Below are 26,070 nucleotides of genomic sequence, written 5' to 3'. Positions count from 1 at the left end.
CAGACTGAGTCCCACTCTGGGCCCTTCCTGTCTGTACATTGACCCAGTGTCCCACTGCAGCCCAGACTGATCCCCACCCTGGGCCCTTCCTCTCTGTACATTGACCCAGTGTCCCACTGCAGCCCAGACTAAGCCCCACCCTGGGCCCTTCCTGTCTGTACATTGACCCAGTGTCCCACTGCAGCCCAGACTGAGCCCCACCCTGGGCCCTTCCTGTCTGTACATTGACCCAGTGTCCCACTGCAGCCCAGACTGAGCCCCACCCTGGGCCCTTCCTGTCTGTACATTGACCCAGTGTCCCACTGCAGCCCAGACTGAGCCCCACCCTGGGCCCTTCCTGTCTGTACATTGACCCAGTGTCCCACTGCAGCCCAGACTGAGCCCCACCCTGGGCCCTTCCTGTCTGTACATTGACCCAGTTTCCCACTGCAGCCCAGACTGAGCCCCACCCTGGGCCCTTCCTGTCTGTACATTGACCCAGTGTCCCACTGCAGCCCAGACTGAGCCCCACCCTGGGCCCTTCCTGTCTGTACATTGACCCAGTGTCCCACTGCAGCCCAGACTGAGCCCCACCCTGGGCCCTTCCTCTCTGTACATTGACCCAGTTTCCCACTGCAGCCCAGACTGAGCCCCACCCTGGGCCCTTCCTATCTGTCCATTGACCCAGTGGCCCACTGCAGCCCAGACTGAGCCCCACCCTGGGCCCTTCCTGTCTGTACATTGACCCAGTGCCCCATTGGGGACCATCCAGCCCCGGATATCCGGCAGAATCAGCGCTGGGGGACCGGGTGACTGAGTCTCGTGACCCTGTCGCTGGGCCTCTGACGTCACAATGGGAGACGACGCTCGCTCAGCTCGAGCTGGAAACCGTTAAAGGGCCGTTCGGATTTCAACCTGGAGCGCGGCCGGTTAAAGGGGAGGGACAGAGAATCGGCCAAAAATGTTCATATAATGAGACCAGGAATGGTTATAAATTGAAATGTTCATATAATGAGACCAGGAATGGTTTCAATTGAAATGTTCATATAATGAGACCAGGAATGGTTTCAATTGAAATGTTCACATTTCCACTCTCATTCCGGGTCTGGATTCCCGCAGTGACTCCAGGTGTCTCTTTCCGTTTGGACTGAACTGATTCTCCCTCAGACTGAAACAGATTAAAGATTAAACAGGAAATAAACAGATTGAACAACAGTGGAAATAACGGGGAGACTGGGGTTAATATTTCAATAATAATTACAGAGAAATATTACCCATAAAAGGGACTGAATCCCACTGATATTTTATTTATTACATTAAACATTAACACAAACACTCAGCAGATCCGCTCCAGACTCCTGCGGGTCAGTATGAGGGAGCGGAGAGCGGGGACAGATCGGTCTGTGAAGGAGTTTGATCCCAGGTTCAGATCCGTCAGTGACCGGTTTGTACTGAGAGCGGAGACGAGATCCTCGGTACAAGAATCTGTGAGACCGACATCATCCAGACTGGGGATCAGAGAGAGAGAATTAACAGCAATCAGGGTAATTCCCCAGTGTTTATTAATAACACTGTTACTGATAATAATAATAATAATGTACATTATTAGTAACACTATTAATTTTACTAATAATAATGTTTAATGTTAGACAGCCAGTTATTATAAACACCATCTCACACAATCTGATACTTACCGCAGTTCCTGTATTTTACAGTCCGGGTTCCTCAGAGCCGTAAACAGTAGTTTCATTCCTGAATCTCCCAGTTTATTATTACCCAGGTTCAGAACCGTCAGTGACCGGTTTGTACTGAGAGCGGAGGAGAGATCATTGGCACAAGAAGCTGTGAGACCGTTGTACCATAACCCAGAGATCAGAGTGAGGAGAGAGACGAGCAGAGATAACAGGAATCAGAGTAAATTCCCAGTATTTATTTGTATTACTGTTCCTTATACTGACATTAATGTACAGTGTTAGACATCCAGTTATTACAAACACAATCTCACACAGTCTGATACTTACTCCAGTGTCTGTATTTTACAGTCCGGGTTCCTCAGAGCCGCAGACAATAGTTTCACTCCTGAATCTTCCAGTTGATTTCCTGCCAGTCTAAACACAAACATACAGAGAGTGAGAAACAAACTGAATCCAATCCCCGATCTGACACAATTTCTCTCTGATTTTTCAGTGTTTCCTGTAGTATCTTCAGGAAATTAATAACTAGATTTCCCTGTCGCTGACAATGAATCTTACTCTGTCCAACGCCCCATATATTCAGGGACTGTCAGTAAATGTATTTATTAAATAAAGTGCTGTCTGTGTGAAGCCTTCAAATGTCCCTCAGTCCGGTCTCATTCCCTGATGATCAGAATCACCCTCCTGGAGGTCCCGTCATGTTTGGGGAAATTGTCTCATTTCTGCTGATTCTTAAATCCCAGATTTTATGGGAATGGGGCAATTTTCCTGAATTAAATAATAAAGTGGTGATTACCTGTACTTTATGCAGTATTATATTAATCTGTTTCATACCTCGGGGTGAGTTATATTGTGAAACGGCACTAAAGGCTGCTGTAAAATCCATCCCCCAGGATTTTATGTAACAAGGAGAGTTTATTCTGTCCTGTTACTAGTTTTAAATGTCCCTGTACTTCTAGTTTATCGGGGAGGGGAGTCTCTCACTTTATTCCCATTAAATTCTCTCCACATTTATTTCAGGCGCAACGTTCCCGACAGTTTATGGGGATTTTTCTGAAGTTCCCTCCCCGAGCGGGGCCTCACACACAGGGGGCAGATTATGGGAAATTCCCGGGTTCACTGCCCCCTGGTTAACCCAGGAGCCTCCCGCTGTGTGTGAGGCCCCACCGCTGGCCGGTGTGTGTCTGTACTCCTGGGCTAATACCCCACAACCTGTTAGATTGGAACCTTTTCAAAGGCAGATTTTAGTTCCCAAATCTCACTGAAGTGTCGGCCTGGATTAATGAGCGAGGGGCCTGAATCCACGACCTTCTGACTCAGAGGCACGAGTGCTGCCAGCTGGGTGAAGAGATGATGGATGTATTGGAGAGTGTGAAGGGCTGTGTCATTGATGAGTTAAGATAACGGACCGTCGTCCTGCGGGGAAAGCTCAGCTCGCCCACTGACGGTTGACTGCCCGAAAGCTGTGTTTTGCTGTTTGTTACTGAATGTTTGGTGTTTCTGCTTCCCTCTCCAACACACGTTGACAGTCCGGTGACTGTCACTTGCCCCCACACCTCGGTAAGAGGGTGGGATGCTCCGACACACAGACTGCTGCAATTAGTGTCGATCTACTTGTAAGTAACAGTGAGAAGGAGCCTCTTCAATGGACGCATCTCAGTCAGTGAGAAAAACAACAATAAATATCATTTATTACAATTAAATTATCAGACTCTTTCAGTGACCTGTATTTACTGATCGGATAAAAATTGTGAAATCCCGAATTGTTCACAAGGATCCATTTTAGATTCTCCAGTCCTGAGGGAATTACTAACCGATCCTCTTATCATTTGTCATATTTGTGTTGAATCTGTTTCTCTCTGGTTTAACTGAACTGTTTGTTTCCCTTCATTTCGGATCAGCAATACAATCCGTGACTGTTCTACAATTGGCCTGACAGTTAGAGACAAATAATCATTCACCTCAACACCTGGCATTTGTGCAGTGCGGATCTCAGCCGCTGGAGTCCTTCACACCGAATGGAGCAGCCCCCCAGATTGAGGTGTTTTATTGTATCACAGAGTCCAATGACATGAGACAGCACCGCACAGTCAATCGGGGTCAGTCCCAATCCATGAAATGTAAGTGTTTCCACAGATCCCACTGTGACCCGAGCCAGTGTTTTATTCTGAGACTCAAACAGGTAGTGGAATGTGTTCAGGAGGTTCCTTTTCCCAGTTTCACGCTCTGTCTTTCCAATCTGTCCTTCAACCTTCTCCTTCACCCAGTCAATCACTCCGCAGATCGTTTGATGAAGAAATGGACCCAGAAACTCCTCCAGGGGCCGAGCTGACTGTGAGGAGGAGAGACCAACAACAAAACGGAGAAATATCTCAAATCTCCCATCTTCCTTGTTGTGGGCTTCACTGAGGAGTTTCCGGATGTTCCCTGGATATGGAGACAGGAATTGTGCGAGTGCGGCTACAAACTCTTGGATGGTGAGGTGGGGGAATGTGTAAACCACACTCTGGGCAGAATCATCTCTCTCCAAAAGTTCCATCATGAACCCAGACAGGAACTGGGAAGGTTGCAGATTGTACTTGATCAAATCTCCATTTCTGAACACAATCTTCTTCTTGGAGACCCCAGTGAAAGCCATCTCACCGATCTTCAGTAACACATCACGGGGGGATTCAATCTCTCGGCCATGGTTTTTCAGAATGTTGTAAATATAGTAGGAATATAGTTGGGTGATGGTCTTGGGAACACGCTGCTGTTTCCTTTCCCTTTGTGTGAAGAAGGGACCCAGTGACAGACCGAGGATCCAGCAGTAGGAAGGGTTGTAACACATGGTGTACAGGATCTCGTTCTCCTCCACATGATTGAAAACAGCTGCTGCCACCGACTGATCTTCAAAAAACTTGTTGAAATATTCCTTCCGTTCCTCACCAACAAATCCAAGGATTTCAGCCCAGACACTGATCTCAGCCTTTTCCAATAAATGTAATGCAGTGGGGCGGCTGGTCACTAGCACTGAACATCCTGGGAGCAGCTTGTGCTGTAATAAACTGTACACAATGTCAGACACTTCACACCAGTCTTCAGGATCTGTGCACATGTACTGAGGTTCTGTATTTCTCCGATTGTCAGCAAAATTGATACTGTCCTTGAATTCATCTAAACCATCGAATGTAAACAGTAATCCCTCTGGGTTCTTCCAGAGTTCTCCCAGAATATTTCCAAAGTAAGGATACAGATCCAGTATCAGATTCCTCAGGTTTATTCTACAGATAATAGCATTCAAATCCCGGAACCTAAAGCTGAAAACAAATTGAAAGTGTGGGTATACTTTCCCAGTGGCCCAGTCATGAACAATCTTTTGTACCATTGTTGTTTTTCCAATCCCCGCGACTCCGCTCACTGCTGCTGAACTCCCAGATTTGGATTTTCTCCGGGAAAAACTGCTCTGGAACAGTTGATCAGTTCGGATTTTTTCCAGTTCTCTCCGGAGATGTTTCTTTCTCCACTCTTCATGGTCTCGGCCTCTTGCCAGCAGTTCATGTTCTACAAGTGTCCGATCACGAACAGTGGAAATGACCGTTAGTTCAGTGTATAGAGTGACCAGCTGGAAAATCTTAACCTTCTCCTTTGTTAGGATCGTGTTCACTCTCAGTGTTTCAGTTTGGACCCGGAGTGTTTCCTTGTGTTTCTGTTGAACATCTTCAATGAGAACAGACAGAAAGTGGTTCTCAATGTTAGTTGTATTGATATAAAAACAAATTCTCAATATCACTTTACTATTCAGTGAAATGTTCCGAGATTGAATTCATAGCTTCAATTGAGGTGCGAGCAGGAAATTAAACTCAGTTGCTGAAAACCTCGCTTGAAAGTGAACAAGGGCTGTGAAAAGTTTCAAATCCTCACTTGATTCTAATATTTACTGAACATGGAGATTTCGATGAAGGTGATATTTTCGCTCTGATAATTAATCCTATCAGCCCTGAACTGCACTGGAGACATCTGATAGAAACCTTAACATGATCCTGGTTATACGACAGTGGAGGTTCCATTTGATCAATCTATGAAACTGTCAGTGGTGCTGTCCTTCTGCGGAAATGGTAAATAGGGTTTTGCGTATCAGTGGGACAGAGACAGACGATGAATGGACAGAAGTTCCACTGTTATTGTATCAGACCTCAGGCAGGTTATCTGGGATATTGTGGGCACTGGGAGAGGGACAGACTGTGAATGGACAGAAGTTCCACTGTTTAACCTCGATGGAGGGGAAGCTTTCAGAAACGGGACTCGGATAAGTTATCTGGGGTATTACCTGTTGTTCTATATCACGTGATAGCAAGTAAATCTTGATGCCATTCTTAATGTACAGTGGGGAATCAGAAAGATGATTTAAGATATCGGAGTTTGCGTTGAGGGAAGGGTGGCGCATTAATGTATTTTGTTTGGCTGAGAAACTTCGGTTCTGAAATGTTTTAATGGAATTCAGAACATGAGTGCAGGAAACAGGCTCACAATCAACAAAATAATTAATAACAGAGAAAATTGAAAGTCAGAAATACGAAGGGAAATCACCCAAAGCTTTGGAAAGCAGGCACCAGATACCGGGGAAGGACACTAAAGGGACAGTGTAAGTGGGGTGAAGTGATAATTGAACGTGTTTCTGTGGATTCACTGAGAGGAAGCAAAAGTGGGGTCATCTCTCTAACAGGGACAGGCTTATTTGGGCCAAATGGTCTTTTCCTGTCTCTAATCATTCTCCTGTTGTATTGTGTTTCAGAAATAGTGAACACTTTTTCAGCAATTATTATGTATATTAATTGAATGTGTTTTTATAACAGTCCTGTCATATCACCGATTATTATTAATAATACAACTGTTGCTCACTTCACTCAGTGTAATGTTAGAGCAGAAAACATTCACAGTTCATTTCAACTGTTCCCCAGTAATTATACTCCGTTGTTTCATTTTGGTCTGATATTCCTCCAATGAAGGTTTGGGAAATTAAATCTGTTTCCATTAGTCATTACATTAGGTCTTAAAAGACCCTGAGTTAAAGGGCTATTCTTTGAGTAAAATAAGGTTCTCTCTTCCACTGCCATTAGGGAGCCAGCCCATAACTTCCTTGTGTGAACATCTCGGAAGTGTGAACTTCTCAGATCAGATCGAACATTTTGGCGTCTCGCTCTGTGCTGTGAAATGATAACATTTTAAAGTTTCGCTTTTCTCCACCTCTTTCCTTCCAGTTGGTGGTGGGGAGATTCCAAGGGGGGGGGGGCAGTAACATCTGGCTCAAGGCACTGCTCTTCAATTATGAAAACCAGAATGTCTGGGCAGCACGAAGGAGGTGCGTATTGGGATTCACAGTGTATCAGGATCCTGACAGGTGTGCATTGGGATTCACAGTGTATCAGGATCCTGACAGGTGTGCATTGGGATTCACATTGTATCAGGATCCTGACAGGTGTGTATGGGGATCCACGGTGTATCAAGATCCTGCCAGGTGTGTATTGGGTTTCACAGTGTTGGGATCCTTACAGGTGTGTATGGGGTTTGACAGGGTATCAGGATTCTGCCAGATGTGTATGGGGATTCACAGTGTATCAGGATCCTGCCAGATGTATATGTAGTTTCAGAGTGTATCAGGATCCTGCCAGGTGTGTTTGGGGTTTTGCAGTGTATCAGGATCCGGTCAGGTGTGTTTGGGGTTTCACAGTGTATCGGGTCGCTACCAGGTGTGCATGGGGAGTCACAGTGTATCGGGATCCTGCCAGGTGTGTATGGGGATTCACAGTGTACCGGGTCGCTGCCAGGTGTGTATGGGGATTCACAGTGTATCGGGATCCTGCCAGATGTGTATGGGGATTCACAGTGTATCAGGATCCTGCCAGGTGTCCATGGGATTTCACAGTGTATCAGGACAATGTCAGTTGAGTATAAGAATTAAGAAGTGATAGTGATCAGCATCTGGATTAAGTGCAACAGTGGAACTTCTGTATATTTAGAAAATATGTCAGAAACCGCATGAATTAGAACTTGAAAAGTTGGGTGTTGATGACAAGTTCAAACGAGGTTCATTTCTATTCCCTCCAGCCTTTCAATTTCGGATTCCCAGATTCCGACAATCTCTAAACAAAAGTCTACAGTCAAACATTCTGATTCTCAGAAGTGAAATAAACGGTTTAAAATTTCCATTTCATCACTTACCTTTCAGGTGACTGGGTATTTCAGATAAACCTCGTCCGATGTTCATATAATCAAATGGATCAGGACCTGTTTAAATCATTGAGCTTTCATGAAATCAGATCTGTGTAATGTTATCGTAAATTCTGCAGTGTTTCAATCTGAAATTGAATTCAGTGTCTGATTTTACTGTACCAAGTTCCTGCATCTCTTTCAGTATTTTGTCCAACTTTGGTACCACATGGTGCATTTTCACAAAGGATTCCCACATCACCCTTCGGGCCCGAGAGCCTTTCTCCATCACCAGATTTAGGACAAGTTTGGAACTGTCCGCCCTGTTTCCCTTCTCCACGAGATCAATGACTTTCTGTAAAGAATAACAATGAATATATTGGTCTCTCCTTTTCCCAGTCCCAGTAAAACTGATTCCCTTTTGTTTTCAGTCCACACAAGAGTTACACCCGAACCGTTCCCCTATCCTTTGCACAGACACTGACCGATCCACTGGGTATTTTCACGTCTTCGTATCATTGCTTCAGATTCACTGTATTTTCAGTTTGATCAATTTCTTTCCTATTTGGCCTGTTTCTGTTCTGTCACATTCTATGATTCTAAGATCTGATATCCTTTTCGTTCTGTGATGTTGAAACAATCCAAACTCATTCTGTGTCCCTCCCACTTACCCGATGTTCCTGTCCACTGAAATGCCTCTCGTACGTTAACAACGAGCTGACTCCGTCCACCACTTCTTCAATCGCCTGTTCCAGTCTGTCCCGGTAGAATTTCGTCAACTGGAACAGCTGGTAATCGTCGCAATTTGTCAGGAACTCAGTGATTGCAGTGTTCGGATCTGTGAAAAAAAATGGAGAAAACTAAACACATTATCGACTTTCTCTCCGGGCGGCTACATTTCCTCTTATACCAAATGGCTGAAGCCTCCTGTGAGCCACATTATCAAACACCTTCTGAAAACCCATATAGAATCATAGAATCATAGAATCATAGAAGTTACAACATGGAAACAGGCCCTTCGGCCCAACATGTCCATGTCGCCCAGTTTATACCACTAAGCTAGTCCCAATTGCCTGCACTTGGCCCATATCCCTCGATACCAATCTTCCCCATGTAACTGTCCAAATGCTTTTTAAAAGACAAAATTGTACCCGCCTCTACTACTGCCTCTGGCAGCTCGTTCCAGACACTCACCACCCTTTGAGTGAAAAAATTGCCCCTCTGGATCCTTTTGTATCTCTCCCCTCTCACCTTAAATCTGTGCCCCCTCGTTATAGACTCCCCTACCTTTGGGAAAAGATTTTGACTATCGACCTTATCTATGCCCCTCATATACACCGCATGTGCTGCATTCCATCGATCTATATGGTCACCTCTCAACAAAGCTGTATCAGATTTGTCAAATACGACTTGTCTGCAGCGAATCCGTTCCAGCCTCCCCTGATCATTCCCTGTGTCTCTAAATGTTCAGTAATTCGACCTGGAATTACAGATTTAAGGAGTTTGCCGACGACTGACGGAAACTAGTTGGTCTCCAGTTACCCGTTGGCCCTCTCTCCCTATTTTAAAAGAGACATTACTTGGGCTCCTTCATTCCACCTGGATATTTTTGATAACAAACGAGGATTGAGAAATTGTGATCAGAGTCCATCCTATCTCCGCTCTGACTTCCTTTATTAGCCTCGGGTGTGTTATCTCTGGGCCCAGTGATTTATCCACCTCGGCGATGTTTCTCAGATCCAAATCCTACTCTACAGTTATCTCTAACTATGGTCCCACATCGTCCTCTCGTACACCAACATTTTCAATTCCACCATCATTTTTAGAAACTGAAGGAAATATTTTTTGATCTCCCCAAACCTTCATCCACAACTAATTTCTCCCAGTTCTCCCTCTATCTCAGCTCAACTTCTTGCTGGCCTGCAAAACCGACCGAGTATTGTGCTATTTCCCTTCCTATTGCTTAACTGCATTCATATGGATTCTATCTTAATATTGTTCACTGGAACATCCTTATTTTCGAAACCTCTCCTTCTCTCTCTTCTCCTTTAAGACGCTCCTTAAAACCGACAACTTTACCCAAGCTTTTGGTCATTCGTCCGAAAATCTCCTTATTTGTCTCGGTGTCAAATTTTGTTTGATAATCGCACCTTGACGCAACCTGTATCGTCTTTCAATATTAAAGGCGCTATAAATGCAAGTTTTTTTATTGTTCTAACTCTGTCTTATAAACTTTTATTAATACTGGCGTCCAGAACTATTTTTCTCTCCCCTCAAAATGTTTTAATCAGAAACATTTCGCTCTGAACCCTGTGAAACCTCAGGCCCTGTCTTACAGATACTCGATCACATCTCTGATGCTTCTGATTTTCCGAATGTTTTTGGAATGATCTGTATATTCACAGACATAACACACAAACCTAACTCCGATTTTTTGGAATGTTGACCCGTTTCCGTTTCTTTGCTTTTTTAAAATACCAAGTGACTTTATCTCTCAACACCACCTTGCTTTTTTCCTGCTAATAACTTTTCACTATTTTATAAATCTTCTGTACTGGTCCAACAGTTTTATTAATTCCAATCTCTAATCTCAGAACCTGAGATTTCCCACCCTCCAGTCATATGAGCTGAAACCCTCCCACTGCTCCATTCACCCAGTCTGTAAAACCATTGTTGGTCGGTTCAGACCGTGACCGTCCCTTCCCTTCTCCCTGAACTCATTCCAGTCCTCATGACCGTGAACCCTGCCCTCCTGCTCCATTCACCCAGTCGGTAAAACCATTGTTGGTCGGTTCAGACCGTGACCGTCCCTTCCCTTCTCCCTGAACTCACGCTAGTCCCCAAGACCGTGAACCCTTCCCTCCTGCTCCAGCCCTGCAGCCACACATTGACCGGCCTCATATTTCCCCCTTTAAGCGGCCCAGTGAAAACAATCCAGAGATCGCCAACTCTAAGCCTTGTTTTTTAGTCGAGTGCTAAGTCTCAATATTCCCTCGATAAACGTATTTCTATCCGTGTTATTGTTTCCGACCATGGCGATTTTCTGCTCTCCATTACTTCCCAGAGATGGTCCCACCTGTTCCAGGATGTTCTTCCCTCTGACACCAGGGAGGTAACTTACCATTTGGGGCCGTGCTCAGGGCTGCAGAAGAGTCTGTCTGTTCCGTGACAATAGAATCTTCCACTATTATCGTTCTCCTATTCCTGTGTCGTACTTGCCTCTAACCACCTGCCCTTCTCGGGGTGTCCCCCTGCTCCCCGGTCTCACACTGTTACTCGGAAAGCCCATTCTCTGATTCACTGTCTCTCTCCACCTTACAGTCCCCAACACCAGGTATCTATTGGACAGTTACAATACTCAGGAGATCCCTCCACCTGTGACTGCACTGTCCTTCTAGATGGTCACTCACTTCCCGCTATCGACACAGTATCTGTGCTGTTACCTCTTCCTGTGTGAGCTGCAGTTTCTTGTTTGTGATCTGGAGCTTTTGTCAGGACACAATTGAAATTTTAAAGAATTCTGTGAACCTACCTGTGTCCATTGTCATTCTTGTTGAGGGTGTTGGATTTTCTCCCCTGTTTGAAGCTTCAGCCAAGGCTGTGACAGACGTTCCCAGGTTCTGATGAACTGTAATCAATACAATATTAATAGGAGGTTAGGCAGCAATATTAAAATGAGCAGGAGAACGTTCCCTTGTTAAACATGATACCAAGTCTCTCCTCCGCCATCAGTTCAACAGCTTTTAGCTCTGGGATGGAGCATTTCCCGAGTGTGATGAACAACACTCCACATCAGGTGTGACACAGACAGCTGCCCAGTGAAATCCAGTGAGTCCCGTTGATCACAATATCCAAGTTCCAGACTGGCTCCCATCGGCAGAGACTCTGCACTCGGAGCGCCCATTCGTTAGGTTTAATCATAGTGCAGGCCAGAAAAGCTTTATTCCTGAGGCAGTGAATATTCTGGAGGGAAATATGGAGCGGGGTGATCATTGATGATTTAAATGACCCTTCACTCGGTTTTAACTTCTGGCGCTGTTTTATTATTTTATTCACAGAAGTGTTTTATATTTTTGACTGGTTGTGTTTTGATATTAAATCCTGGTACTTGATGAATATGATATCTATCGACATACACAAAATACAGCTGGGTGTGATTCCTCTGGTGTCTATAGGCAGTGACAGTCTCCGTGAATTCATGGAGATGGGTCCTGGTTGGTGCGTCTATTGGATATATATATTAAACATATTTCTCATGGAGTCAGTACCTGACAAATGAGCATGTAGGAGGTGAGGAGATTTACCACTGTTCTAATATTAACACTAATGAGACTGTAGGAGGTGAGGAGATTTACCACTGTTCTAATATTAACACTAATGAGCTCTGTAGGAGGTGAGGAGATTTACCACTGTTCGAATATTAACACTAATGAGCACTGTGGGAGGTGAGGAGATGTACCACTGTTCTAATATTAACATTAATGAGCACTGTGGGAGGTGAGGAGATTTACCACTGTTCTAATATTAACACTAATGAGCACTGTGGGAGGTGAGGAGATTTACCACTGTTCACCATCTACAAGGCACAAGTCAGGAGTGTGATGGAATACTCTCCACTTGCCTGGATGAGTGCAGCTCCAACAACACTCAAGAAGCTCGACACCATCCAAGATAAAGCAGCCCACTTGATTGGCACCCCATCCAAAACCCTAAACATTCACTCCCTTCACCACCGGCGCACTGTGGCTGCAGTGTGTACCATCCACAGGATGCACTGCAGCAACTCGCCAAGGCTTCTTCGACAGCACCTCCCAAACCCGCGACCTCTACCACCGAGAAGGACAAGGGCAGCAGGCGCATGGGAACAACACCACCTGCACGTTCCCCTCCAAGTCACACACCATCCCGACTTGGAAATATATCGCCGTTCCTTCATTGTCGCTGGGTCAAAATCCTGGAACTCCCTTCCTAACAGCACTGTTGGAGAACCGTCACCACACGGACTGCAGCGGTTCAAGAAGGCGGCTCACCACCACCTTCTCGAGGGCAATTAGGGATGGGCAATAAATGCCGGCCTCGCCAGCGACGCCCACATCCCGTGAACGAATAAAAAAAATAAAAAAATAAAAATATTAACGCTAATGAGCACTGTAGGAGGTGAGGAGATTTATCATTGTTCCAATGTTAACTCTAATGAGCACTGCAGGAGATGAGCAGATTTACCACTGTTCCAATATTAACACGAACGAGCACTGTAGGAGGTGAGGAGATTTACCACTGTTCTAATATTAACGCAAATAAGTACTGGAGCAGGTGAGGAGATTTACCACTGTTCAAATATTAACAAGAAAGAGCACTGTAGGAGGTGAGGAGATTTACCAGTGTTCTAACATTAACACTAATGAGCACTGGAGCTGGTGAGGAGATTTACCATTGTTCCAATATTGACACTAACGAATACTGTTGGAGGTGAGGATATTTACCACTGTTCTAATATTAACACTAATGAACACTGTAGGAGGTGAGGAGATTTACCACTGTTCTAATATTAACACTAATGAGCACTGTAGGAGGTGAGGAGATTTACCACTGTTCTAAGATGAACACCAATGAGCACTGCAGAATGTGCGGAGTTTTACCAATGTTCTAATATTAACACTAATGAGCTCTGTAGGAGGTGAGGAGATTTACCACTGTTCTAATATTAACACTAATGAGCACTGTAGGAGGTGAGGAGATTTCCCACTGTTCCAATATTAACACTAATGACATTTGTAGGAGGTGAGGAGATTTACCACTGTTCCAATATTAACACTAATGTGCACAGTAGGAGGTGAGGAGATTTACCACTGTTCCATTATTAACACTAATGAGCACTGTAGGAGGTGAGGAGATTTACCACTGTTCTAATAGTAACACAAATGAACAATGTCGGAGGTGAGGAGATTTACCATTTTTCGAATATTAACACAAATCAACAATGTCGGAGGTGAGGAGATTTACTACTGTTGTAAAATTAACACTAATTAGCACTGTAGGAGGTGAGGGGATTTACCACTGTTCAAATATTAACACTAATGAGCACTGTAGCAGGTGAGGAGATTTACCATTGTTCCAATATTAACACTAATGACCACGATAGGAGGTGAGGAGATTCACCACTGTTCTAATATGAACACTAATGAGTACTGCAGAATGTGCGGAGTTTTACCACTGTTCTGATATTAACACTAATGACCTCTGTAGGAGGTTAGGAGATTTTCCACTGTTCTAATATTAACACAAATGAACAATGTCGGAGGTGAGGAGATTTACCATTGTTCTAATATTAACAGAAATGAACAATGTCTGAGGTGAGGTGATTTACCATTGTTCCAATATTAACACAAATGAACAATGTCGGAGGTGAGGAGATTTACCATTGTTCTAATATTAACAGAAATGAACAATGTCTGAGGTGAGGTGATTTACCATTGTTCTAATATTAACACCAATGAGCACTGTACGAGGGGAGGAGATTTAACACTGTTCTAATATTAACACGAATGAGCACTGTAGGAGGTGAGGAGATTTACTTCTGCTCCAATATTAACACAATGAGCAATGTAGAATGTGAGGAGATTTATCACTGTTCGAATATTAACACTAATGAGCACCGTAGGAGGTGAGGAGATTTACTTCTGCTCCAATATTAACACAATGAGCAATGTAGAATGTGAGGAGATTTACCACTGTTCTAATATTAACATTAATGAGCACTGTCGGAGTTTTGGTGATTTACCCCTGTTCTAATACTAACACTAATGAGCACTGTAGGAGGTCAGGAGATTTACCACTGTTCTAATATTAACACTAATGAGCACTGTAGGAGGTCAGGAGATTCACCACTGTTCTAATATGAACACTAATGAGCACTCTCGGAGGTGAGGAAATTTAGCACTGTTCTAATATTAACTCTAAGCTATAATGTTATCAATCGATAACTTTAAACCGTGAGCTAATTCACAAAATTTATGTTTGGAATCTCATTGGGGATTTTAGAATCTCCGATAAAACCATGAATTTCAGTGGTCGGCATGACTGCTGTTCGACAACAGAATTCTCCACTAGTATGTGTGTTTTGCGAAGTAACAGAATTCATGGCGGGGTCTGAAGATGGTGTCTTCGTTTTTCCCAATGTTTAATTGGAGAAATGTGTCCCTCGTCCAAGACTGGATGTTGGACGAGCAGCGCGAAAAAGCAGAGGCAGTGGATCGGCCGAGAGATGGTGGAGATGTCGAGCAGAGTGTTGCCAGTGCACATGTGAAAGCTGAACCCTTGTCTTCATATAATGTCTCCAAGGGGCAGCATGTGGATGAGAAATAGGAAGGGGTGAGGTGAGATCCATGGGGTCTCCCAGAGTTCACAGTACGGAAGCAGAGAAGCCATGTAAGGAGGTTCTCCGGCTACGACTGGACAGGCACCCCACTGACCCAGTCTTACACCGAAATCCCACTGACCCAGTCCCACACCGACACCACACTGACCCAGTCCCACACCGACACCTCATTGACCCAGTCCTACACCCACATCCCACTGACCCAGTCCCACACCCACACCCCATTGACCCAGTCCCACACCCACACTCCACTGACCCAGTCCCATACCCACACCCCACTGACCCAGTCCCATACCCACACCACACTGACCCAGTCCCACACCCACACTCCACTGACCCAGTCCCACACCCTCACCCCACTGACCCAGTCCCACACCCACACCCCACTGACCCAGACCCACACCAACACCCACCGATGCAGACCCACACCGACACCCCACTGACCAAGTCCCAATTCCCACTGAGGCAGTACCACACCAATAGTCCAATGACCAAGTTCCACACCGACACCAGACTGACCCAGTCCCACACCCACACCCCACTGACCCAGTCCCACACCAAACCCCACTGTCCCAGTCCCAAACAGACACCCCACTGACCCAGTCCCACACCCACACACCACTGACCCAGACCTACACCAACACCCACCGATGCAGACCCACACCGACACCCTACTGGACCAGGCCCAAACCCCACTGAGGCAGTACCACACCAATAGCCCAATGACCCAGCCACACGGACATCATCCAACCTGTTGGTAATTAGAGTAGTTATATCTTATCGAAAGATTTTTTCCTGTTGGTGATTAATGTCGTTACATTTTGTATAAAGATTAGTGATGGACGATTCTACCTGTCCATAGTTGGTGTAGTTACTTTTTATATAAAGATTAGTGATTTTTCCTCCGACCTGTTGGTAATTTGTGTCGTTACTTTTCATGTAAAGTTTAGTGATGGAACCTCCTATCTGTTGGACTCTAATACCTGTTGGTAATTTGTGTCGTTACTTTTTATGTATAGATTAGTGATAGACCCTCCGAGCTGTTGGTAATTTGAGGAGCTACTTATTATATAATGATTAGTGATGGACTCTCCTCCCTGTTGGTAATTTGTGGAGTTACTTTTTATATATAGATTAGTGATGGACCCTCCTACCTGTAGATATAAAAAGTAACTGCACTAATTACCAAGATTAACGATCAGGAACCTCCTATGTGTCTGAAAGATCGTTTCAGCCCTGAACCAGTTTCGATTGAAAACATTCCTGAAGTTTATTTCTGTCTAAAGGGAGCGGCCTTTGTTTTTTTCAGTTGAGTCAGTTTGGCAAATAACTTCCTCATTAACATGAACTTATTTTAGCAAAAACAAAAGTCCCTGCTCCATTTTCCCACCGAATGCGCGTCCGTTGCTACCTGCCGCATTAAACAGTAATTCATTGTTGTAATTAATCGCCGGCACGTTTTATCTCCGAAATTGCTCCTATCCTGTGACTGGTTCGCGTTCAGTCCGGCTTCATGTAACCAGAGGCTGATTTTCCAAGTGCTGGGCAGAGATCAATAATCGGACAGTGCGAATGTGTGAACCCTTCACTGAGCTGAACTGTGTGTTCAGTCTGAACAGCTGGTCCCGCCTTTGATCAGCTAAATGAAAGTGTACCGGGCACCAAACGGTCCAGTGAGTAAAAAGAGCCAGTGTTACAGGAAAAATCCGTCCGGAGTTAGACGGACCCAGGTTCAACTTCTGTTTACTGAATTGCAAATTCTAAAATGGGCAGGATGGTAAATCCCCAGTGTTCACGTTCCTACTTTCTGTCCTGTAACCGCTCTTATAATGTTGTGTCTGTGGGGAGACTAGTGGAGACCAGAAGAGGGTCCCACAGCGACACAACACAACTGACTCTGCCCCACACCGGCACCCAACAGACCCAGTCCCACACCCCACTGAACCCTTCCCACACCCACACCCCACTGACACAGTCCCACACCGACACCCCACTGTCCCAGTCCCACACCCACACCCCACTGACACAGTCCCACACCGACACCCCACTGACCCAGTCCCACACCCACACCCCACTGACACAGTCCCACACCCCACTGACACTGTCTCACACCGACACCCCACTGACCCAGTCCCACACCCACACCCCACTGACACAGTCCCACACCCACACCCCACTGACACAGCCCCACACCGACACCCCACTGACACAGTCCCACACCCACACCCCACTGACACAGTCCCACACCCACACCCTACTGACACAGTCCCGCACCCACACCCCACTGACCCAGTCGCACAACGAGCCACTGACTGAAATCTCCGGTGTAAAATAACCCGCCTTCAGTCACTGTCCGAGCGAAAACTTAGTGAATTGTTACACCCGCGAGGAATACAGAGCTCCCCACGCCGGGGAACATATCTGACAGCGGGAAATCGGCTTTAGAAAAAAAGAGGAAGGGGAGAAAACGATAATAAAATCACAAAATGACTCTGAGAAGCTACGTTAACTTACCTTGATCCCGCAAGGATTTTCTCTCTCTCAATGTCCGTGTAGATTTTGCAACTTATATCCTTGTTATTTCATTACAACTAATCAGGTAGAAGTTCCTTGTTTTATTTTAGCAAATCACGAATTGTGAATTTGATCTGAACCTTGTGATGTGAGATTCTGAACTCCGCCCTCTGTGTGAAAGCTGCTGTCAAACCTCAGGATGGATTTCAACTCAAACATTCCTCGTTTGTTTGAGAACAGGGAGCGGCCTTTCTGGTGAAATCTAATCGAACCGGTTTGACAGTTCGTTGCCACTTCAACTGTGAACAAATTCAGTTGTACATTTAAATTTATCTCTTCTTGTTTCAGGGAAGTTCAGTAAAACAGACACTTGGTTCGAAAGAAATTGTTACATTTCCATCTGGGACATTGTTTGCTAAAATCCCTGATGTTTTTATGCTTTCAACCCAGGACCCAAGAGCCAGTGTCTTGTCAGTGAGCTGAGGGGGAGGCTGTTTCTGTAAGTGAGGACATTAACCATTTAACCGCCGAATTAAACTATCCTTGAGCATCAATCACCTCCGTTACTGGGGGAATGAGCACTGACTTTCCACAATTACATTTATCATGGTAAATATTCAGCAGATACACCCGTTACATTGTTAAATCCAGAAAGGACTATTCCTGTGATGTGGCCGGTAAAAAGATTGGATTATCCTCATTTTCAGGGGGTTTCTCAGACAGTTATAAATATCCCTTTGCCCTGGCTCTGTACTTGCTCAAAACTTTAACTCATTGCACACCTTCCAGTTCTAAAGAAATGTCTTCGACCTTAAGCGTTAACTCTGTTTCTTTCTCCTCAGATACGGACTGACAGGGCTTGATGGCCGGCGCGGACACGATGGGCCGAAGGGCCTCTATCCGTGCTGTATAACTCTATGACTCTATGACTCTATGACTTGCTGAGCTTCTCCAGCATTTTCTGTTTTTAATTCAGATTTCCAGCATCCGCAGTGTTTTGCTTTTGAATAAATATCCCTTCCCTGGGATGGAAGTGTCCGCAGTGAGAAAGTGTTTGAGGACGGATTGTGGTGATAATTCCGAGGGACGGATTGTTGTGATCAATCCCGGGGACAGATTGTGGTGATAATTCCAAGGGAGGGATTGTTGTGATCAATTCCAGGGACAGATTGTGGTGATAATTCCGAGGGACGGATTGTTGTGATCAATCCCAGGGACAGATTGTGGTGATAATTCCGAGGGACGGATTGTTGTGATCAATCCCAGGGACAGATTGTGGTGATAATTCCGAGGGACGGGTTGTTGTGATCAATCCCAGGGACAGATTGTGGTGATAATTCCGAGGGACGGATTGTTGTGATCAATCCCAGGGACAGATTGCGATATTTCCCTTTTCTCTCTAATTTCCCCTTTGTTTTTTGACCAGGATTAAGGGTTCATTCGGGCCAGAGGCACAGTCTGAAGGGCGGTCCCAAAAATCCCCCAGTATTTGTCTTCGTGTAAACTCTCCCTTCACAGACCTTCTCTTTCTTGCTTGTTTCAATCTACCGTTGTTTTAATCGGAGAGTGATTCATTCTGACAAAAACAATCAAAGGACCAAGAACATCTCCTTAAATTCAATGTTCAATGGGCAGAACGGCTATTTTGGGGGTTTTGCATGCAGTCGTGGTGCATTAATTGATGTGTTTATAATTATAAAATGACTCGATGCGGTAGATGCAGAGAAACTATTTCCTTTTATGCGAAAATCCAGAACAAGGGGGGCAATCTTAAAAGTAGAGCTAAGCCATTCAGTAGTGAAATCAGGAAGCATTTTTTCACACAGGGTAGTGGAAATGTGGAATTCTCTCCCCCAAAAGGCTGTGGATTTTGGGTCACTTGGAACTTTCAAGACTGATATCGACAGATTTTTATGAGATAAGTGTATCAAGCGGTAAGGATCAAAAGCAGGAATAAAATAGAGTTGAGGTACAGATCAGCCCTGATCAAATTAAATGGAGGAACAGGCTCGAGGGTTTGAATGGCCTACTCCTGTCCCAATGTTCCTATATTTAATAACCAGCTGAACAATGAATTCCGACATTTGGTAAATGTGAAGGTTAGTCAGAGTTTCAGGACATTGAATTCAGCGCTGAGGGGTTTGATCAATCCCTTTAAACGGACGTGTTTGGCTCTTTTTATTTAAGACTGAGCTCCATCTGGTCTGAACTTCACAGAATTCCAGGAGAGAAAAGATCAGATAATAGTTGCGAGAGAATGGAGGACAAACTTTGTTAAATATCCTTTAGTAAAAACACCCACTGTTCCGCCCAGTGTCAGAATTAAACAGTGACCCCCTGAAACTTCACCTGTGATTTTATTTCGGAGACGGTTCAAAGTTCTATCCAGTAGGTTCTCTATCCAGATTTTAATTGTTAAGGTCCTCAAATTGATGTTTTTGTATCTGGCCAGCTGCGAACCTGATGTTTCCAGGATTGTGGATCGCAATTCACCATCAACCACCCACCCGCCCCACCCTCACCCCCACCCCCCCGCCCTCCGTCACCGTAACCCACGTTTTAATAATAACCTTCATTCGATAAACTTAAACTGTGACACAGGTCGGAACATCGCACTGTCTCTGGCGTTGTTTTTTAACATGTGAGTTTCACAGTGCAATCCACCAACTGATCTGCTTTAAGCGCAGCAATGTGCAAACAGGGCCTGTCGGCTCCGGGCATTTTATTGTGCAGTTGTAATCATTCCGACCGTGCTCTGGATTGTGCCGAGATTATCGGCATTCATCCGATCCTGGGGGAGAATATTATGGCCTGGGTGTTCTTCTTGGCATTACCTTCCTATCATTTCTGGTGTCCCTTCGTCAATCCATTATTTATTCAATAATTATCAGGAAAGACTGAACAGGCTGAGGCTCTTTTCTCTGCTAAAGAGAAGACTGAGAGGTGACCTGTCTTTCATATTATGAAGTGGTTCGCTAGGATTGATGTAGAGAGGAAGTTTCCGCTCGAGGGCAGTCCAAAACTAGAGGCCACGAATAGAAGATAGTTACGAATAAATCCAATGAGGAATTGAGGAGAAAATTATTTCCTCTGAGTGATGAGAATATGGAACTCACCAACAAAAGGAATGGTTCAGGGGCAAACCATAGAAGCATTTTAGAGGAAGGTGGATAAATAAATGAGGGGGAAAGCATTGAAAGGACATATTGATAGTGTGAGATGAAGTCGTGTGGAAGAAGCCTCACGAGGAGCATGAATCCTGGCATAGACCTGTTTGGCTGAATGGCCTGATTCTGTACTTTGTTTTTATTCGTTCATGGGATGTGGCTGTAGCTGGCAAGGCCATCATTTCTTGCTCATCCATAATTGCCCTTGAGAAGGTGATAGTGAGTCTCCTTCTTGAACCGCGGCAGTCCGTGTGGTGAAGGTTCTCCAACAGTGCTGTTACGGAGGGAGTTCCAGGATTTTGACCCAGCGACGATGAAGAACCGATGATATATTTCCAAGTCGGGATGGTGTGTGACTTGGAGGGGAACGTGCAGGTGGTGTTGTTCCCATGTGCCTGCTGCCCTTGTCCTTCTAGGTGGTAGAGGTTGCAGGTTATGGAAATGGTGTCGAAGACGCATTGTCGAGTTGCTGCAGTGCATCCTGTGGATGGTGCACACTGCAGCCACAGTGCGCCGGTGGTGAAGGGAGTGAATGTTTCGGGTGGTGGATGGGCTGCCAATCAAGCGGGCTACTTTGTCGTGGATGGTGTCGAGCTTCGTGAGTGTTGTTGGAGCTGCACTCATTCAGGCAAGTGGAGAGTATTCCATCACACTCCTGACTTGTGCCTTGTAGATGTTGGAAAGAATTTGTGGAGTCAGGAGGTGAGTCACTCGCCGCAGAATAGCCAGCCTCTGACCTGCTCTCGTAGCCACAGTATTTATATGTCTGGTCCAGTTAAGTTTCTGGTCAATGGTGACCCCCAGGATGTTGATGGTGGTGGATTCAGCGATAGTAATGCCGTTGAATATCAAGGGAAGGTGGTTAGACTCTCTCTTGTTGGAGATGTTCATTTCCTGGCACTTGTCTGGCCCGAATGTTACTTGCCACTCACGAGCCCAAGCCTGGATGTTGCCCAGGCTTTGCTGCATGCGGGTTCGGGTTGCTTCATTACTTGAGGGGTTGCGAATAGAACTGAACACTATGCAATAATCAGCGAGCATCCCCATTTCTGAGATTATGATCAGGGAAGGTCATTGATGAAGCAGCTGAAGATGTTTGGGCCCAGGACACTGCCCTGAGGAACTCCTGCAGCAATGTCCTGGGGCTGAGATGATTGGCCTCCAACAACCACTACCATCTTCCTTTGTGCTAGGTATGACTCCAGCCACTGGAGAGTTTTCCCCCTGATTCCCATTGACTTCAATTTTACTTGGACTCCTTGGTGCCACACTCGGTCAAATGTTGACTTGATGTCAAGGGCAGTAACTCTCACCTCACCTCTGGAATTCTGCTCTTTTGTCCATGTTTGGACCAGGGCTGTAATGAGGTCTGGAGCCGAATGTTTGTTGGAGGCCAAACATCTCAGCCCCAGGGCATTGCAGCAGGAGTTCCTTACGGCACTGTACTAGGCCCAACCATCTTCAGCTACTTCATCAATGACCTTCCCTCCATCATAAAGTCAGAAATGGGGATGTTCGCTGAAGATTGCACAGTGTTCAGTTCCATTCGCAACCCCTCAAATAATGAAGCAGTCCGAGCCCGCATGCAGCAAGACCTGGACAACATCCAGCCTTGGGCTCATGAGTGGCAAATAACATTCGCACCAGACAATTGTCAGGCAATGACCATCTCCAAGAAAAGAGAGTCTAACAACCTCCCCTTGACATTCAACGGCATTACCATCGCCGAATCCCCCACCATCAACATCCTGAGGGTCACCATTGACCAGAAACCGAAGTGGACCAGCCATATAAATACTGTGGCTACAAGAGCAGGTCAGAGGCTGGGTATTCTGCGGCGAGTGACTCACCTCCTGACTCCCGAAAGTCTTTCCACTATTTGCAAGGCACAAGTCAGGAGTGTGATGGAATACTCTCCACTTGCCTGGATGAATGCAGCTCCAACGACACTCAAGAAGCTCGAAACCAACCAGGACAAAGCAGCCCGCTTGATTGGCAGCCCATCCACCACCCTAAACATTCACTCCCTTCACCACCGGCGCACTGTGGCTGCAGTGTGTACCATCCACAGGATGCACTGCTGCAACTCGCCATGGCTTCTTCGACAGCACCTCCCAGACCCGTGACCTCTACCACCTGGAAGCACAAGATCAGCAGGCACATGGGAACAACACCACCTGCACGTTCCCCTCCAAGTCACACACCATCCCGACTTGGAAATATATCGCCGCTCCTTCATCGTCGCTGGTTCAAAATCCTGGAACTCCCTTCCTTACAGCACTGTGGGAGAACCGTCACCACACGGACTGCAGCGGTTCAAGAATGCGGCTCACCACCACCTTCTCAAGGGCAACTAGCGATGGGCAATAAATGCCGGCCTCGCCAGCGACACCCACATCCCATGAACGAATAAAAAAAAGATGGAGCTCAGCCTTAAAAATAAAGAGCCAAACACATCCGTTTAAAGGGAATGATCAAACCCTCCAGAGCTGAATTCAATGTCCTGAAACTCTGACTCGCCTTCACATTTACCAAATGTCGGAATTCATTATTCGGGTGCTGATTAAATTTAAGAACATTGGGATAGGAGTAGGCCATTCAAACCCTCGAGCCTGTTCCTCCATTTAATTTGATCAGGGCTGATCTGTACCTCAACCCTATTTTATTCCTGCTTTTGAACCATATCCACTGATACACTTATCCGATAAAAATGTGTCGATATCAGTCTTGAAAGCTCCAAGTGACCAGAATCCACGGCCTTTTGGGGGAGAGAATTCCACATTTCCACTACCCTGTGTAAAAAAAATGCTTCCTGATTTCACTAATGATTGGCCTGGCTCTAATTTTAAGATTGGCCCCCTTCTTCTGGATTTTCCCATCATTGGAAATAACTTTTCAGTATTTACTGAATCGAGTCGTTATATAATTCTAAACACATCAATCAATGCACCTCGACTGCATGCAAATCTCAAAATAGCCGTACTGTTCAGGTAATAGTGAATTTAAAGAGATGGTCTTGGTCGTTTGATTGTTTTCGTTAGAATGAATAACTCTCCGCTTGAAACAACGGTAGATTGAAACAAGAAAGAAAGAGAAGGCCTGGGGAGGGAGAGTTCACATGAAGACAAATATTGGGGGATTTTGGTACCGTCGCTTCAGACTGTGCATCCGGCCCGAAAGAATCCTTAATCCTCGTCAAAAACAAAGGAGAAATTAGAGATAGAGAAAGGGAAAATATCGCAATTTGTCCCTGGGATTGATCACAACAATCCGTCCCTCGGAATTATCACCACAATCTGTCCTCAAACACTTTCTCACTGCGGTCACTTCGATCCCGGGGAAGGGATATTTATACAAAATCAAAATACTGTGGATGCTGGAAATCTGAAATGAAAACAGAATATGCTGGAGAAGCTCAGCAAGTCAGGCAGCATCTGTGGAGAAAGAAACACAGTTAACGCTTCAGGTCGAAGACATTTCATTGGAACTGAAAGGTGTTTAAAGAGTTAAAGTTTTTGAGCAAGTACAGAGCCAGGGCAAAGGGATATTTATAACTGTCTGATAACCTCCCTGAAAATGAGGATAATCCAATATTTTTACCGGCCACAGCACAGTCCCTTCTGGATTTAACAATGTAACGGGTGTATCTGCTGAATATTTACCATGATAAATGTAACTGTGGAAAGTCAGTGCTCATTCCCCCAGTAACTGAGGTGATTGATGCTCAGGGATTGTTTAATTCGGCGATTAAATGGTTAATGTCCTCACTTACAGACATAGCCTCCCCCTCAGCTCACTGACACACACTGGCTCTTGGGTCCCGGGTTGAAAGGGCAAAAACATCAGCAACTTTCAGCAAACAATGTCCCAGATGGAAATGTAACGATTTCTTTATAACCAAGTATCTGTTTCACTGAGCTTCCCTGGAACAAGAGATGAAGTTAAATGTAGAACTAACTGTGTTCACAGTTGAAGTGTCAGCGAACTGTCAAACCGGTTTGATAAGATTTCACCAGAAAGGCCGCTCCCTGTTCTGAAACAAACGAGGAATGTTTGAGTTGAAATCCATCCTGAAGTTTGACAACAGCTTTCACACAGAGAGCGGAGTTCAGAATCTCACATCACAAGGTTCAGATCAAATTCACAATTAGTGATTTGTTAACATAAAGCAAGCAATTTCTACCTGATTGGTTGTAATGAAATAATAAGGATATAAGTTGCAAAATCGACACGGACATTGAGAGAGAGAAAATCCTTGCGGGATCAAGGTAAGTTAATGTAGCTTCTCAGCTTCATTTTGTTATTTTGCTATCGTTTTCACCCCTTCCTCTTTGTTTCTAAAGCCGATTTGCCACGGTCAGATATGTTCACCGGATTGGGGAGCTCTGTATTCCTCACGGGTGTAACAATTCACTAAGTGTTCGCTCGGACAGTGACTGAAGGCGGGCCATTTTACACCGGGGATTTCAGTCAGTGGCTCGTTGTGGGATTGGGTCAGTAGGGTGTGGGTGTGGGACTGTGTCAGTGGGGTGTGGTCGTGGGAAGGGTTCAGTGGGGTGTGGGGCTAAGTCAGTCAGTGTTGTGTCGCTGTGAGACCCTCTCCTGATCTCCACTAGTCTCCCCACAGACACAACATGAAAAGAGCGGTTACGGGAGAGAAAGCAGGAACATGAACTCTGGGGATTTACCATCCTCCCCATTTTAGAATTTGTAGTTCAGTAAACAGAAGTTGAACCTGGGTCGTTCAAACTCCGTAAGGATTTTTCCTGTAACACTGGCTCTTTTTACTCACTGAACCGTTTGGTGTCCGGTACACTTTTATTCAACTGATCAAAGGCGGGACCAGCTGTTCAGACCGAACACACAGTTCAGCTCAGTAAAGGGTTCACACATTCGCACTGTCTGATTATCGAACTCTGCCGGGGAACTTGGAAAATCAGCCCCTGGTTACCTGAAGCCGGACTGAACGCGATCCAGTCACAGGATAGCAGCAATTTTGGAGATGAAACGTGCGGCGATTATTTACAATAATGAATTACTCTTTAATGCGGCACTGTACAATACACAGTGGGTTGGACTCAGTACATACCTTATATTACATTCTGCACATTACACAGTTGGTTGGACTCAGTCCATATCTTATATTACA

The 26,070-nt window shown here is 45.3% G+C and overlaps 1 protein-coding gene across 1 annotated transcript in view; it reads right to left on the bottom strand.

Moving 5' to 3' along the window:
* Positions 1 to 279: 279 nt before the first annotated feature.
* The window catches only part of LOC137314532 (NACHT, LRR and PYD domains-containing protein 12-like), a 50,399-nt gene continuing 24,608 nt past the window's right edge, over positions 280 to 26,070 (bottom strand). Inside the window, exons 2-10 of the mRNA XM_067979839.1 lie at positions 17,895 to 18,053; positions 11,395 to 11,490; positions 8,534 to 8,700; positions 8,046 to 8,217; positions 7,875 to 7,940; positions 3,635 to 5,372; positions 2,001 to 2,087; positions 1,674 to 1,821; positions 280 to 1,487 (exon numbers count right to left, since the gene is read on the bottom strand). Coding sequence (XP_067835940.1) covers positions 1,806 to 1,821; positions 2,001 to 2,087; positions 3,635 to 5,372; positions 7,875 to 7,940; positions 8,046 to 8,217; positions 8,534 to 8,700; positions 11,395 to 11,490; positions 17,895 to 18,053 — 2,501 coding nt within the window. The 3' untranslated portion in view covers positions 280 to 1,487; positions 1,674 to 1,805. The remainder of the gene's footprint in view (positions 1,488 to 1,673; positions 1,822 to 2,000; positions 2,088 to 3,634; positions 5,373 to 7,874; positions 7,941 to 8,045; positions 8,218 to 8,533; positions 8,701 to 11,394; positions 11,491 to 17,894; positions 18,054 to 26,070) is intronic.

The sequence above is a fragment of the Heptranchias perlo genome, unplaced genomic scaffold (assembly GCF_035084215.1).
Source record: "Heptranchias perlo isolate sHepPer1 unplaced genomic scaffold, sHepPer1.hap1 HAP1_SCAFFOLD_52, whole genome shotgun sequence".
Taxonomy (NCBI): Eukaryota; Metazoa; Chordata; class Chondrichthyes; order Hexanchiformes; family Hexanchidae; genus Heptranchias; species Heptranchias perlo.
This window is presented reverse-complemented; position numbering and strand designations above follow the sequence as displayed.